The sequence below is a fragment of the Apodemus sylvaticus genome, chromosome 7 (assembly GCF_947179515.1).
Source record: "Apodemus sylvaticus chromosome 7, mApoSyl1.1, whole genome shotgun sequence".
Classification (NCBI taxonomy): domain Eukaryota; kingdom Metazoa; phylum Chordata; class Mammalia; order Rodentia; family Muridae; genus Apodemus; species Apodemus sylvaticus.
Window position 1 is genome coordinate 12406752 of NC_067478.1, and position 13683 is coordinate 12420434.

General features: G+C 43.3%; 1 protein-coding gene across 2 annotated transcripts in view; it reads left to right on the forward strand.

Moving 5' to 3' along the window:
* Stac (SH3 and cysteine rich domain) overlaps positions 1-13683 on the forward strand; it is a 137437-nt gene that overhangs the window by 77489 nt on the left and 46265 nt on the right. Inside the window, exons 3-6 of one of the 2 annotated variants that reach the window (XM_052189268.1) lie at positions 8744-8844; positions 10309-10390; positions 11548-11663; positions 13114-13192. In XM_052189268.1, the coding sequence (XP_052045228.1) occupies positions 8744-8844; positions 10309-10390; positions 11548-11663; positions 13114-13192 (378 nt within the window). The remainder of the gene's footprint in view (positions 1-8743; positions 8845-10308; positions 10391-11547; positions 11664-13113; positions 13193-13683) is intronic. The other variant, XM_052189269.1, reaches the window with a different exon arrangement.

Consider the following 13683-nt stretch of genomic DNA (forward strand, 5'->3'; position numbering starts at 1 on the left):
TTTATGGCATATTGGTGTAGAAATGTACTTAAGCCTAGCGTTTTTAAAGAGGGCCTTCTTTTTTAGAGATTTGTTTTATGTATGCGAGTGCTTTGCCTGTACTAATGTGTACTGCATGCAAGCCTGGTGCCCCCAGAGGTCAGAAGGGCTCTTTGTATTCTCTAGAAGCGTCATTACAGCCAGTTGCGAGGCAACACTGAGGTGCTGGGATCTGAAGTGGGTTCCTCTGCAGGAACAGAAGGCCCTCTTAACAGCCAAGCCACCTCTCCAGCCCATTGATACTAACTTCTGTACAGCAAGAACTTGATTGTTTGCAGCTATAAAGGAGAGATATGGGGACAGTGCACACAGGACAGAATGACACATGCAGACTTGTGATAAATCGTGGTCATGTCTGTCCTTCAGTCTGATGTAGCTAGCTCAGACTTAAGGAACCTGAAGTGACCCCAGAATCAGTTGCTGCTCAGGAGGGGAAGTGTTCATTCATAGCTGGTCTTTGCTGCTTTGTGGGTTCTTCTTTCTCTCACCCTTTATCCCCCCCCCCCAGTTTTACCCCATAACACTAGATAGGAAAGAAAGGAGGATATAGGAGAAGAGAGAGAGAGAGAGAGAGAGAGAGAGAGAGAGAGAAGAGAGAGAGAGATCTGAATCTGATTCCTTTCTTCTTGTCTCTTCTTTGACCACAGATACTAGCAAACTATAACCATCATCCCTTTAAATGACCACCAACCACCAACCCTGCCTCTTGGGTCCCTCAAATTTATAGGCACTCTGAAAAGTTTCCAAAATTCCACACATCACACATTTGCAGAAATTCTCTGTAACTGGCAAAACCACACCTCTATGGAGCACAAGGCAAATCGGAGTCAGCTGCTGTAGCCAGTCCAAAGCATCCCCGCAGCCCTACACCCACACCTAAAGCTACCCCTTTTCCCTACATATGAGTACACCTTCATGGGCCCCCTCATCATCCAGGAGGTGGTGCAGGAGCTCCTGAGCAGAGGGCTCTGTGGGGCAAATATTTCTGTTTGTTATTTAAAAAAAAAAACAACCAAAGTTCCAGAATTCTCAAAAATGTCACTCTGCTAAGTAAGAATTGAGTGCTTTGTGAAAAGGTCTCAGAGCTCAGGACTGCTGTGAAAGCCTTTTAATAGTGTAAGGCCAACTTTTTTCCACCCTGCCATGCTCTCTTCATAAATTACACGTGTATATACATGCACACATACCCAGATATGAACATCCAAATATAGCTTATGTGTAGAAGCCATAAGTTGTTAAACAAAATCCTATCCTTGTGTTTCATAGTCTTACAACTCTAGTGTCATAAGAGTCACCTGAAATCTTTGGAGATGGCTCAGCAGGGAAGAATGAGGTCCTGCATTCAAATCCCCAGTACTGCAAAGACAACCAGACAGGGCTGCAGAGGCCAGCAACCCCAGAGCTAGGTGTTGGAGACAGGAAGGTCCCCAGCGCTGGCTGGACAGCCAGGCTAGCCATGGCTGCAGCAAGCCTCAGCCCAGTGACAGCTCTGTCCCAAAGTGTAATGTAGAGATAGAGGAGGGAGTTTGCCATTCTGCCCTGCTTCCCATGCATGTCCAAAGGGCACGCACACTCACAACCAGGCACCCCACACACATCACACTGCACATTAACACATACACACACCAAAACACAAAACAAGACAAAACAAACAAAAAAACAACCAAGATGATAACATGGTTTTGACTAAAGGAAGAACTATCCTTTATCATTTTTTAAAACAAAATAAAAAGTCCCTGAGTAGACATATAGCACACCTGGAATCGGTGCAGACGTAACAGCTAAGGCTCCAGCAGCCTAGACTGACAGAAACGGGAAGATTTCTACCACAGAGGACTGATGAGATGACAGGAGTCTTGGACCATATCTCCCTGAGTGCACCAGATCTTCACTGACCCTGGAAGCTAAGCAGGGTCAGGCCTGGTTAAAACTTGGATGGGAGACCTCTGCAGGACTAGCAAGCTTCCCAGCCAGTGCGTCACATACTCAACATTTGCTCATTCTTTCCAGTGGAGCTACCAGCTACAGCCGTCCCTGCCTCCTCAGTTAAAATAACAGTTTACATACAAAACACAGGGCTCGTTTATTAATCAAATGAAGTAACCTGCAAGGAATTATTCCTCCCAGTACATGAAAGCCTAAGACTTTGTTAATTCTTTCTTACAACATCAAGATAAGAATTCAAGTTTCTGACTTCTGGTGTAGTATTTCTCCTCTCCAGTGTGCCCATGTGTGTTTGTGTGACCAACTTTAATCATTTTTCTTTCCAATTCACCTTTGTTCATCTACCAAGAGACAAGATTATGCTCCCTGGATTCATCTGGCTTGATTGGCCTTGTGTGACTTTAGAATCTTAGAACTGGTCTTCATATCATTATATCAAATGCAACTGGCATATGAATATAATAGAAATGCATCCTGTAGTTTGTATGTGTTGGTTGGTAATTATTATAAATGTAATTATACTTAGAATATATACATTTTAAGTAATGAACTTTATTTTACTTACTTTGCTAAGTGAGTAAAAAGCAGTCTCCCCAGCAATTCCAGTTACCCATAATCACCAGTGATCTGAAATGCTTTAATGGAAAATTCTGTAAGTAAATAAGACACAGGTTCAAAGTTGTGCACCCTTCTGACTGAGTGCCCACACTGGGTCGTTCAGGAGTGAAGCATCCCCTCCCCTACTGCACTGATGCTGTGTAAGTTACATGCCTGGTTGTTACACAGTAACCATTTCCATTATCAGCCCAATTACATCATGGTGCCCATGTTGCTCATCCCATTAGATCTCACCATAGAGCACCTCCCATCACAGGAAGAGGGAGAGAGAAAGAGAGACAGAGACAGATAGAGACAGACAGAGAAAGACAGAGACAGATAAAGACAGGGACAGAGAGAAACAGACAGAGAGGGAGAGAAAGATTTTGTAGTCATATAAATTTCGTTATGGTATAATGTTACAATTCTTTTATTATTAGTTATGGTTGTTGCTTTTACTATTCACAATAATTCATAAATTAACTCTATCATAGGAATTAGTAGGAACAAAAATAGTATATTTAGAATTCTGTACTACCCATGGCTTTAGCCATAAAGTGGGAATCTTATAACCCCGACACATAAGGATAAGCTAGTCTATTTATAGATATTCATGTTTATATATAGGTATTCATGTTTATAGATTTTTGAAGTATTTTTCCCAAGACAGCTGGCTATTGTGGCACACATCTTGTAACTCAAGCACAGAGGAGGCAGATGAAAAGGATCATGATAGCCTGGATTACATAGCAAATTTGGAGTCTTGTCTCAAAAGAAAAAAATATTTCACCAAATCATAGTGGAAACAGCATTTTTTCTTATCTGATTCACATTAACTTTCCTCAAATGAGTTGCAGTGCTAATTCTACAATGAGAATTGTAAACAAATTTATAAAATTAACATTTAACCACTGTTTGTTGCTAACTCAAATACTACACTATGCCTACATTTCTTTCATAAGTGGTTTCCCCCATTTTCCAAGTTATTTCTGCAATTAAGGGCTCTTGATTGTTAACCCTTGTTTTATCTTTAACTTTGACCTTATATTGAGTTTTCCAAATAGTTAAGCAATACCACAATGTCAAAATCCTTTCAAAATTGATATAGACAAACTAAACGCACACCTGTAACCTCAAAATTCAGGAGGGAAAGTCAGAAGAATAATAGAGTTAGATCAAGGCCAGCTTGAGCTATATAGCCAGACTTGGTCTGAAAAAGAGAATAACACACCCATCCACCCCACACACACACACACATGCACACATACACACACACATACACACAAGAGCTGGGATATAGCTTAGTGGAAGAGCCTTTGTCTATCATATGCAAAGCCATAAATTTAATCCCCAGCACTACCAAAATAAAAAGCACAGGATGGCCAAATATAAAATATTTATCTAATACATTTCATTAATGGTATGTCATTCTAATCCAGTAGATGTGGCTACCAATATGAACAAAAATATCTATTCAGCTACCAACATGAAGAAAAACTCTTTGTGTATATTTGTGCATATGGAGAATGTGGGAGTGTGGCATGTGTGTGTGTGAGAGAGAGAGTGTGTGTGTGTGTGTACTCATATGTGCATGTGTGTGCACATGTATGCATGTATGTGTATTTGTTCATGTGCTAGAGTGTTCCTGTGGAAATCAGAGGACCACTCGCAGGAATTGGTTCCCTCCTTCTATCCTGTGGCTCCTGAATATTGACTCAGCCATCAGACAGAACAGCAAGCCCATTTGACCACTGAGACATCTTGCCCTTCCCCTCATCCACCTTTTGACACAATACATGAGAATAGATGAAGACAGATGGTCCTAAAAATGCAACAGTGGAAACCAGCTCCCAGCAGACTCACTCTGAGAGACACTGCTACCCGCCCTCATTGCATTGTGACCTTCACAGCCAGAGTTCTCAGTGACAAGCCTCTGCTGTTTGTACTGATTAATGAGGCCTTTGATGACTTTCTGCTGTAGATAAGGATTCATCTCTCAGGTCACCAGAACCACACTTGCTTGTCTTCCTTGTCCTGACCTTTCTGAAACAGCTTTATCGCAACAGTTAAATCACAGTTTTGTGTAGATTTGAAGGTCAGTTTAGGTGCTATGACTCACCACTGATATTTGCTAATTCAAATGTTTTATTATGATTGCATTTCTCTCCTTACACATATTTTATTTTGCCTCAAATTGAAAAATGTCCTTTCCACTCCCTTAACTTTCTATACCTCTGTAATTTATAAATACCCCCACAGATCGTTCAAGTGCTGTTATCTTTTATAAAGTTCAAGTCAATAAACTTCTTTGTTCCTTTGTTTTACTCTTCAAGTTACCCCCCCCCCTTGCATCATTTTGCAGCTCTAGCCTGGGCTACTGCAGAGTTTCATGGGAGATCACACTTCTCTCCCATGTCTGCTCTACACTATATCTTATGTTTTTTTTTTATTTTTTGCCTTATTCTCTCATTTTTCTAAGGCACAATCTACAGTAGTTATTTTTAAGAATGAGCACATAGAAAGAAAGTATTTTAAAGAAAGATCTAAATTTTGGGAGGTATCTGTATTTTGCCATCACTTATGTTTGGTATTTTAGCTGGATATAAAAATCTAGGTTTGTAAAAAAGTAAATCTAGGTTGGAAATCATTTTCTGCCAGAACTTTGCAATTTGAATGTTTTTGAGGTTCTATGGCCTTGCAGTTTCTAAATTGTTATTGCAAAATTCTGTGTCCATGTCTTTTTTAAATTGCTTACTATGTTTTATTTACTTTCCTAAACAAATATTAAACTCATTTCTACACTTCCTATTGGTGATTTTTAGTTCCTAAAGTATAATTTTACTGGAACTTTGATATGATTAAGTTTGTTGTCTCAATCCAATAATATTTACTTGAAATGCAGTGGCATTCTTGTTTCTAAGTATTTTATATTCACTATTTGTTTGTTTGTTTGTTTGTTTGTTTACTATATCAGAGTTATGTACCCCTGCTTGTATGTACAGGTCAAGGACAACTGCAAAAGTTAGTTCTCTCCTTTTATCAGTTCCAGGGCTCAAACTTGAGTTGTCATGCTGGATAGCAAGAACCTTTGCAGACAGAGCTGCTGTAGCAGCCCCTGTGGAGTCCTTTTCTCCACACAGTCCTTCAATTTGGGGATTTTCAATTTTGTGATAAGCAATTTGGATAGTCAGTAACATCTATATTCCAGATTTCTATCATATCCCAGGCTAATTATCACTATAACTGTAAAACATCCTCTCATGAAGGTGGGCAGCAGTGAGTCTCAAAACTTAGGCATCTGCATGCTACTGGGGGAGCAAGCAGTTCTATCTAGCAAACTGTACTAAGCTACAGTGTGTAGTGGAGTGAGAACGTCAAGTGCATTTTGTGTATTTGTGTGTTTGTGCACAACTTCATGCCTGTATCCAGATGCATGCCTGTATATATGTACACACATGCCTATGGAGACCAGAAGATGTTCCTTCAGACACAATCCACCTATTTTGAGACAGGATTCCTTAGCATCCTGAAATATAGCAGTTAGACTAGCAGGCAACCAGGGAACCCCACAGATCCTCCTGTCTCCTCACCAGCACTGCAACTACAAACACACACCATCACACCTAACTTTCTTGCTCTAGGAGGCTTCTGGGGTTGAACACAGTTCCTCCTGCTTACAAGGCAAGCCCTGGACCATCTTATCTCTGCCCCCAGCCCCTTCCAGTGCATTTCTGATTCACAATATTTTTGATTTATGTTTATAATTTTGCCATAGTCAAAGGCCATTTTTTTATGACAATGTTCCTCTAGCCACCCTGTGGGGAGAAGGTTCTCCTTTGAGGATGAAGGCAGTTAAAGGAATAAAAATATCAGTTGCATTTTTCAATTTGAAGAGCCAGTGTGGACATATTAAAATTCAAAACTAGGTTTTTCTCTCTAGTCAAGCATAAGGAGAGGCGTTAGTAATGGAAGGCAGGTCTAGCAGAACAGGGCCCAGCCAGACCTTCTACAAAACTTTCTAGACTAAACCAGGTCAGCTGCAGTGTCCTGTCCAAATCACTCCTGCCCTGTTCTCTGAAGGTCAGAGTAGCAGCTTTCCCCTTCCAATGAAGTTTGTCACTGCACAGTGGAAATGGGGACACCTAACACTGAGTAATCACTGGTGGTCTGACTCATTCCACAAAGCAAAGTATGAAAGTAAGTCAGAAAACTGAAGTCAGGCAAAGGAAATGTGTAGAGGAAGGAAGGGATGCTATCATTTATAATGACACCATTTCAGAGGATAGCTCACAGTGAAACAGCTCCCCTTTGAAGATCTGGCTTATGTTCCTATATAGGCACAAATAGCAGGCTCCGAATTGAAATGAAAGTCATTTCTTCCAAAGCCAGCCTTTGAAAAAATAACATGCTTTACCTGAATGGTTATTCTTGGAAACAAAGGGGGCTTTCTGCCACTGTGTATAAAGAAGTAACATGGTGTGCATGTGTGTGTGTGTGTGTGTGTGTGTGTGTGTGTGTGTGTGTGTGTGTGTGAAAGAGTGTGGGGGAAGGGAGAGAGGGAGGGAGAGGGAAGCAGCTGTCTAGCTTTCTGTCCCCTTGTATAGCATCAACAGGTTCTCTGTTAAATGGTACTTCCTTAGGGGACTGTCCAGCTGACATCTTCCAAAGGATTTCCAGTTCTTTGCCTATTGTAGAGCTTGTCCGTTGCTTTTCTCAGATGAACTGTGGATCCTTACATTTCTCTGTTATATCATCTGATTAATCTCAAATTTATCTCCACATACATTAAACAATCCTGCATAAATGGGAGGAGATATTAGATCCAAGCTTCAAAAGAATGAAACAAAGTAGGGTCTTCATTGCCTTGGAAAAAATGAACAAGGTAGAGTCTTCTTTACCTTGGGATAGATTTTCCCTTATACCATCTAACTTTTCATTTTTAAAATTAATCAGGCAGAACTTCACATCCTCTTCTAGCTATTAAATACTCTTTCTACAGTGTTGAAGAATCTTCTCCCATGAAGTACCTCAAATCGACCACTGTGGCTTCACCACGGGCCGTGACTAGTTTATTTAATGTTTCTGTACAGGGCAAGGCTCACAGCAGCAAACCACACTCACTATCCTTGGTCTCACTGAGCCCCCATCCAGAGGGAGAGGAAGAGCAGAGCAAGCTTCCAAGTAAATACTTGTTACTAGTTATGATACTAGTTATGATACTAGTTATGATACTAGTTATGATACACGTTATAAAAGATGATCACGGGGTGCCAACCGGCGGACCCTTAGGAGGTCTGGGTTGCCGCCCAGTGACTGAGAGGTACAGAGCAAGTGAGGAATCCCAGGTTCTAGCTCCAGCATGAAGGGTGGAGATAAAAGGAGAGGGTGGGGAACTGGAGGGAGAGAGAGAGAAAAATTAGAATGAAATAGAAGTAAGAGGGAAGAGAAAGAGATGGGAGGAAGCAGATGAGCGAGGGGAGAGTGGAGGAGGGAAAGGGGACAGGAAAAAGAGGGGGTGATAGGGAGATAGAAGGAATGGGGAAAGAGAGGAAAATGTTTAGACAGATGAAGAGAAGTACATGGTGTAAATGACAGAGACAACGCATGAGGGGGTCACTAGCCAAGTATCGACAGAACAGCATCCCGGATATATAGAGCTGTGTGTGGAAGAACATGGAGGGACTGAGGAGCTTATGCACCCAGAGAACTGAAAGAAGCCATGTTACTAATGCCTCATGAGCATGAAGGATCACAGGTTCCCCTCAGCTCACACCACACTTCCCCCATTGTGATAAGACAGGGAAGATGTCCGGACCAGCGTGACTCAGTCAGGATCAGGAGAGAAGAGATGGATGGCCTATACAAACAGCAAAGAGCACGGACATTGCCAACTCCAGTTAAGGCAAAGAGAGCAAGAGTAGATCAGATTTGCTAATATCATGAACATAAAGGAGAAAATAAAAGGAGAATACCTTACAGAAAATGTGGGTTGGGAGAAAACATTATTTTAAATTTTTGGCATTTTCAAGTTTCATGAAAAAAATTTACAGAAAAGCATTAACTTGTGGAGAAGTATCGATTATCACTTTCTTTCAGTGATTTCAGACTGGACCTCAGGAAAGGGCAAGCTATATTTAACCAAAGTTTGCCGTGTGCCTGACAGGAACGCATGCTAAGCACGGACTGCGCTGCGGAGCCTGTAAGATGAGCGTCCATCACAAGTGTGCAGATGGCCTGGCACCCCAGCGGTGCATGGGCAAGTTGGTAAGGGCCAGTGCCAGGCGGAGCCCTGGAACTTTGCCCAGAGTCCCTTTCTCCAGGAAGCCACAACCCATAATCCCCTGCTCAGGAATTCTGAAGCATGCTCATAAGTACTAGCTAGCCACTAAGCTTAACTCACACAGTGGTGGAGCAGGAGTGTATCAATCTCTGTGACAACCCTACACTGGTAAAGAGTTCTGTCTTCAGAAGTGTCCGGTGTGTCTCGAGTGCGACCTTCTCAGCTGTAACACTAAAGTTCTCCCCTTCTGGGTCAATTCAGTTTTTCAAAGCGAAAATAAGGCATTACAGGAGCCTCACCCCCACCCCTGTCATCCCATGCGAGCTAGGGTGCTTTGGTACAGCTCATTGCCACTTATTTAATTGACTGTCACTGGAGTGGGGGTGGAGAGAAAGCTGAAGCTACCCCATCTCCACCACAATGTACAGAAGTCTGCCTCCTTGTGAGAGTCCAGGCACATTCTGCTCAGACTCAGGAGTGTGGGGCTTTGGTCCCAGTGCACCCCAGAACACATGTGAAGGCTGCTGAATCCATATTGACTAAAGTAGTACACCAAGAATGTCTCCTGAATAGAATAAGCAATGGTCTTCAGAAACTGTTAAGCCCAGCCCAGGAAAGGAATTCAGTTGGCTTTTCTGACTCTTAAGGAAAAGTTCTCAATAACTTAAGTACAATATCTTAACACCAAATGTAATGTCACTGAAGACACGTTTTCAAGGTAGGGAGCCACTTTTATGCCCAAACCCCATCTCTGACAATGCTTAGACAAAGATGAGCAGGCAGCACTTGCAGGAACATGTGTGAGGATTCACAGGTGCTCACAGGGTCCAGGTTACCAAGTTACCTTCCAGCCCTGGAGTATAGCAAGTCTAGTGTCTTAGAAAGCACATCCCATAACTCTGGCTTGCAATGTCCCCTTCTCTTAAATTCCTGTCGCATCTTTTCCCTTCTGTCTTTCCAAGACTAGTTTCCACAAGACTAGGAAAAAGCCCACAGGTAGTAAGTCAGAAACACAATAGAATACACACACACATACACACACACACATACACACACGCTAAGTGGATGATTCTGGATGACATTCTGAAAATATTCAAGGGCCTTGGGCATGCCCTGACATCTACCTTCCTCTGTGTAGGCTTTTTATAACTTGAAGTGCCCAAGGGAAACTGTGGTAGGAAATTGTTAGATGGGTCCTGGGGGTGAGGGATTTATGCATATAGGACACAGTACAAGATGCAGGGAGCTTGCCTTCTAGATGGCGCATTACCTTGTCTCCCTCGATCTTTTCCTCTCTCCCTTTTCCTCTATCAGTGGTGAATTGTAAAATTAATAGGCTGTGTGAGTACATTAAAGGGAGACTACTGGCTTTACCTTTAGGGCGCTTGCTTGGTTTTCTCCGTCTCCTCTCTGACACTGAGAACTTTTCTCTTCCATTCTCTCCCCAGCCAAAGGGATTTCGGCGTTACTACAGCTCCCCCTTGCTCATTCATGAACAGTTTGGATGCATAAAAGAAGTTATGCCTATTGGTGAGTTGGGTCAGTAATGGGACATGGGATTTTAGCAGTAAAGTCAATGATGACACTCACAGTATGTGGATGGGCTACAAAGCCAGGAGGACAGTCTGAGATGTCTGTGTAGTGGCTGTTTTAGCTCTACTCATTTTGCTGGAGAGGAAACAGGTTTTTTTTCATCATCTCCCTGATGGAGTTTGAAAACAGCAGAGTCTCAAAAGTAGACACCGCACTTCCCAGACTTCCAGCAACAAGACAAATACACTTGTCCTGCCATCAGCAGCATCAAGCAACACACCTTCACCATGGGGTATGGAAGCTGGCAGCTCTGGGGTGGGAGGTAGCTCCCCATTTATCAACTGTGTCATTGAACCCTCTGCTATATGCTGTAAGATGGGGGCAATGATCACTGCTTTTTACAGTTGTGTATGCACACACACGTGAGTGCATGCGTATGTGTGTGTATGTGATTTGCTGAGTAGAAACTCAGCATTGGTTTTTAATACACACACACACACACACACACACACGACACGCGCGCACACACACATACATACAAACACACACACACACACACACACTTCATTGTTTAATGAAGACCTGAAAGTGACCTCAGACGTGGTGTGGATATTCTTCCATGTTATCTGTTTAACTGGCTTTTTAATTTGTTGGTTTGGTTGCATTTTCATTTTGTTTTGCTTTATGTACCTGGCAAGCCTCTGCAACTAGGATCTTTTTTAGCTGGGTGGATTTTAAACTCAGAATAATAAACTAAAGACAGCTTTTCATTAGAAATGTAATGTCGAGGAGGGGGTCATTTCCTGTTCTTTTGAGAACACTTGCGTCCCACTTCAAAATTTTTCTCTCAAGACTAAGTATCTTGGCGATCAGAGCTTCTCACTGTAGGAAACAAAATGGTCCCTGGGAAGAATCTTCAAAGTGTAGTGGGTATAATAACGAAAGAGGGAAACCAACCACTTGGGAAGACTTCATGGGCAGAGTTCTGGTTGGGCATATCAAGTTCCCTGAGAGAGCAGGAGTGTTTGAAGTGAGCCCTCATCCATTAGAAAACCATGACCGACAAGCCCCCTGGCCTGGTTCTCCAAGCTCTTCTGCAGGGTGCTGGCTTCCCTGGTCAGCTGGGCTGAGATGGCTCTTTTCTTCTTTTGCAGCTTGTGGTAATAAAGTGGACCCAGTGTATGAGGCCCTCCGATTTGGCACGTCCCTGGCCCAGAGAACGAAGAAGAGCAGCTCAGGCAGCGGCTCTGACTCACCCCCCAGAACCTCGGTAATCAACCTCGGTTTCAATTGCTTGAAGGGTCTGGGTGGGGCCTGAGGAGATGGCTAAGCTGGCTAAGTGCTGACGACAAGGACAGGGCGATCATGAAGATGCAGAACCCACATAAAAGCCAGGGAGGCTCGTGTGTCCATAACTCCAGCATTAGGGGAGAGAAAGTAGGTCCCTTGAACTCATTAGCTACCCAACCTCAACCAAAAGCCCTCCAATACCACACAACTTCTGAGAGGCCATCTTTTTTTTTTAATCATTTACTTTTAATTTCATGTGCCTGTGGAGGTGTTGGGGCCCTGGAAATGGACCGTTGTGATCTGCCACGTGGATTCTGGGAATTGAACCCTGGTCCTCTGGAAGAGCCTTGAGTGCTCTTAACTCCTGAGCGATCTCTCCAGCCCCAGGAAGCTCATTTAAACTCATTGTAAGCTCTGTCCTTCAGGCTTTCCACTGACTTCCATGGCAGAAGAATCACAATGGTGTTTCATTGTCTGCATGAATAAATTCTCAAGAAGGAAAAATTGGCAAGAAAAAGGAATGAAAATAACTTCTATGGTCTCCCCAACTTATGCATAATACTGAGGCCAGCTAGCTCTGTCCTCTACTTGGTAATGATGAGTGCTAGTGGGTAGTTTGCTGGCACTATAGGGGACACCAAGAAGGAAGGGGACAGGGCTCCCCACCCTAATGAGAGCATAGCAGCTGTGTCAGGAATACTTTCATGGTCATTTCATATAAACACTGGAAGAGTCGATGGTAAAATGAAAGTGTTTTCACTCCAGGGCACCTGGTCTCCAGGCCCTTAGAATATTACTTGTGACACTGTGCATGTGTTATACTGTATGCAAATGTTCACATGGGGGTATGCACATGTATGTACATGCATGTTGAGGCCAAGGTCAAGGTAAGGCATCCTCCTCCATCATTGCTATCCTTCTCTCACTGGCTAAGCTGGGGGATCTGCTTGTCTCAGTGGTCCCCAGCACTGGCTTATAAGCACCTAGGCCCCTGCACTGGCCTTTGTCTAAGTGCTGGGGATTCGAACTCGGGCTCTCATGCTTGCACAGCTGCCACTTACCCAACTGAGCCTTCTCCCAGCCTCCTATAATGTTTCCATCTTAAAATCACCTAAACCCTGATGACCCTCTGAGGAGGATGTCATTCTCATTTGAAGTTTGAAAGGTGATGTCAATTCATCTACTGGAAGAACCACAGAAATTGTGTTAAATGTGATTTAAATAAAAACCATGCCAAAGTGTGTGAGTGTCACAGACAGTTGTATGCCCCCTAACCCGTGAATCAGAGACAGACCATAATGGCTGAAAGTTAACAAATGCCATATAAATCCCTTTTTAGCTCCAGTATTGACATTAAAGTTCTTCTCGGTTGGCCCATGATACGATGTGGCTCACTGGCTCATTCTGTGTTATCTCCTCTTTCCTCCAAGACATCAGAGCTTGTAGAGGTTCCCGAAGAGGCTGATGGGCCGGGAGATGGATCTGACATCAGGACACGGAGCAACAGTGGTAAGTGGGAGATGGTCCTGCAGAAACCAGAGCATGCGTGCCGTCGGGGGCTGCAGGGGGCTGTGTCCACTTCTCTCAGGCGCCTCTCACCCTCAGATAGTTCTGGGTATGACATGGTCAAGAGTCCAGTGTTCTAGAAAGAGCAGCAGGCCTGGCCTTAAAAATGCTTAGTTGTTGTTCACAACGCTCTTATGAATGAGTGCTTCTGACGCAGATTAGACCTGAGAACCTGACCACTTAGACCTTGCTTTGCACCACCTCTATGGTACATGAGTCAGGTGCCAGTCAGAGGAGAGGGGACCACATCCATATCCCAGTCCTTCCAAGAGACCATTAAGATGCAAAACACGCTGCAAGGGATAGGAAATAGCTCAGTCAGTGCTTCCTTCTCTGAAAGCACAGGACCTAAAACCAATGTCCAGAATCCACATTAAATCCACAGTAAAAAGAAAGAAAGAGAATGGGGAAGGGAGGGAGGGAGGGAGAGAGGA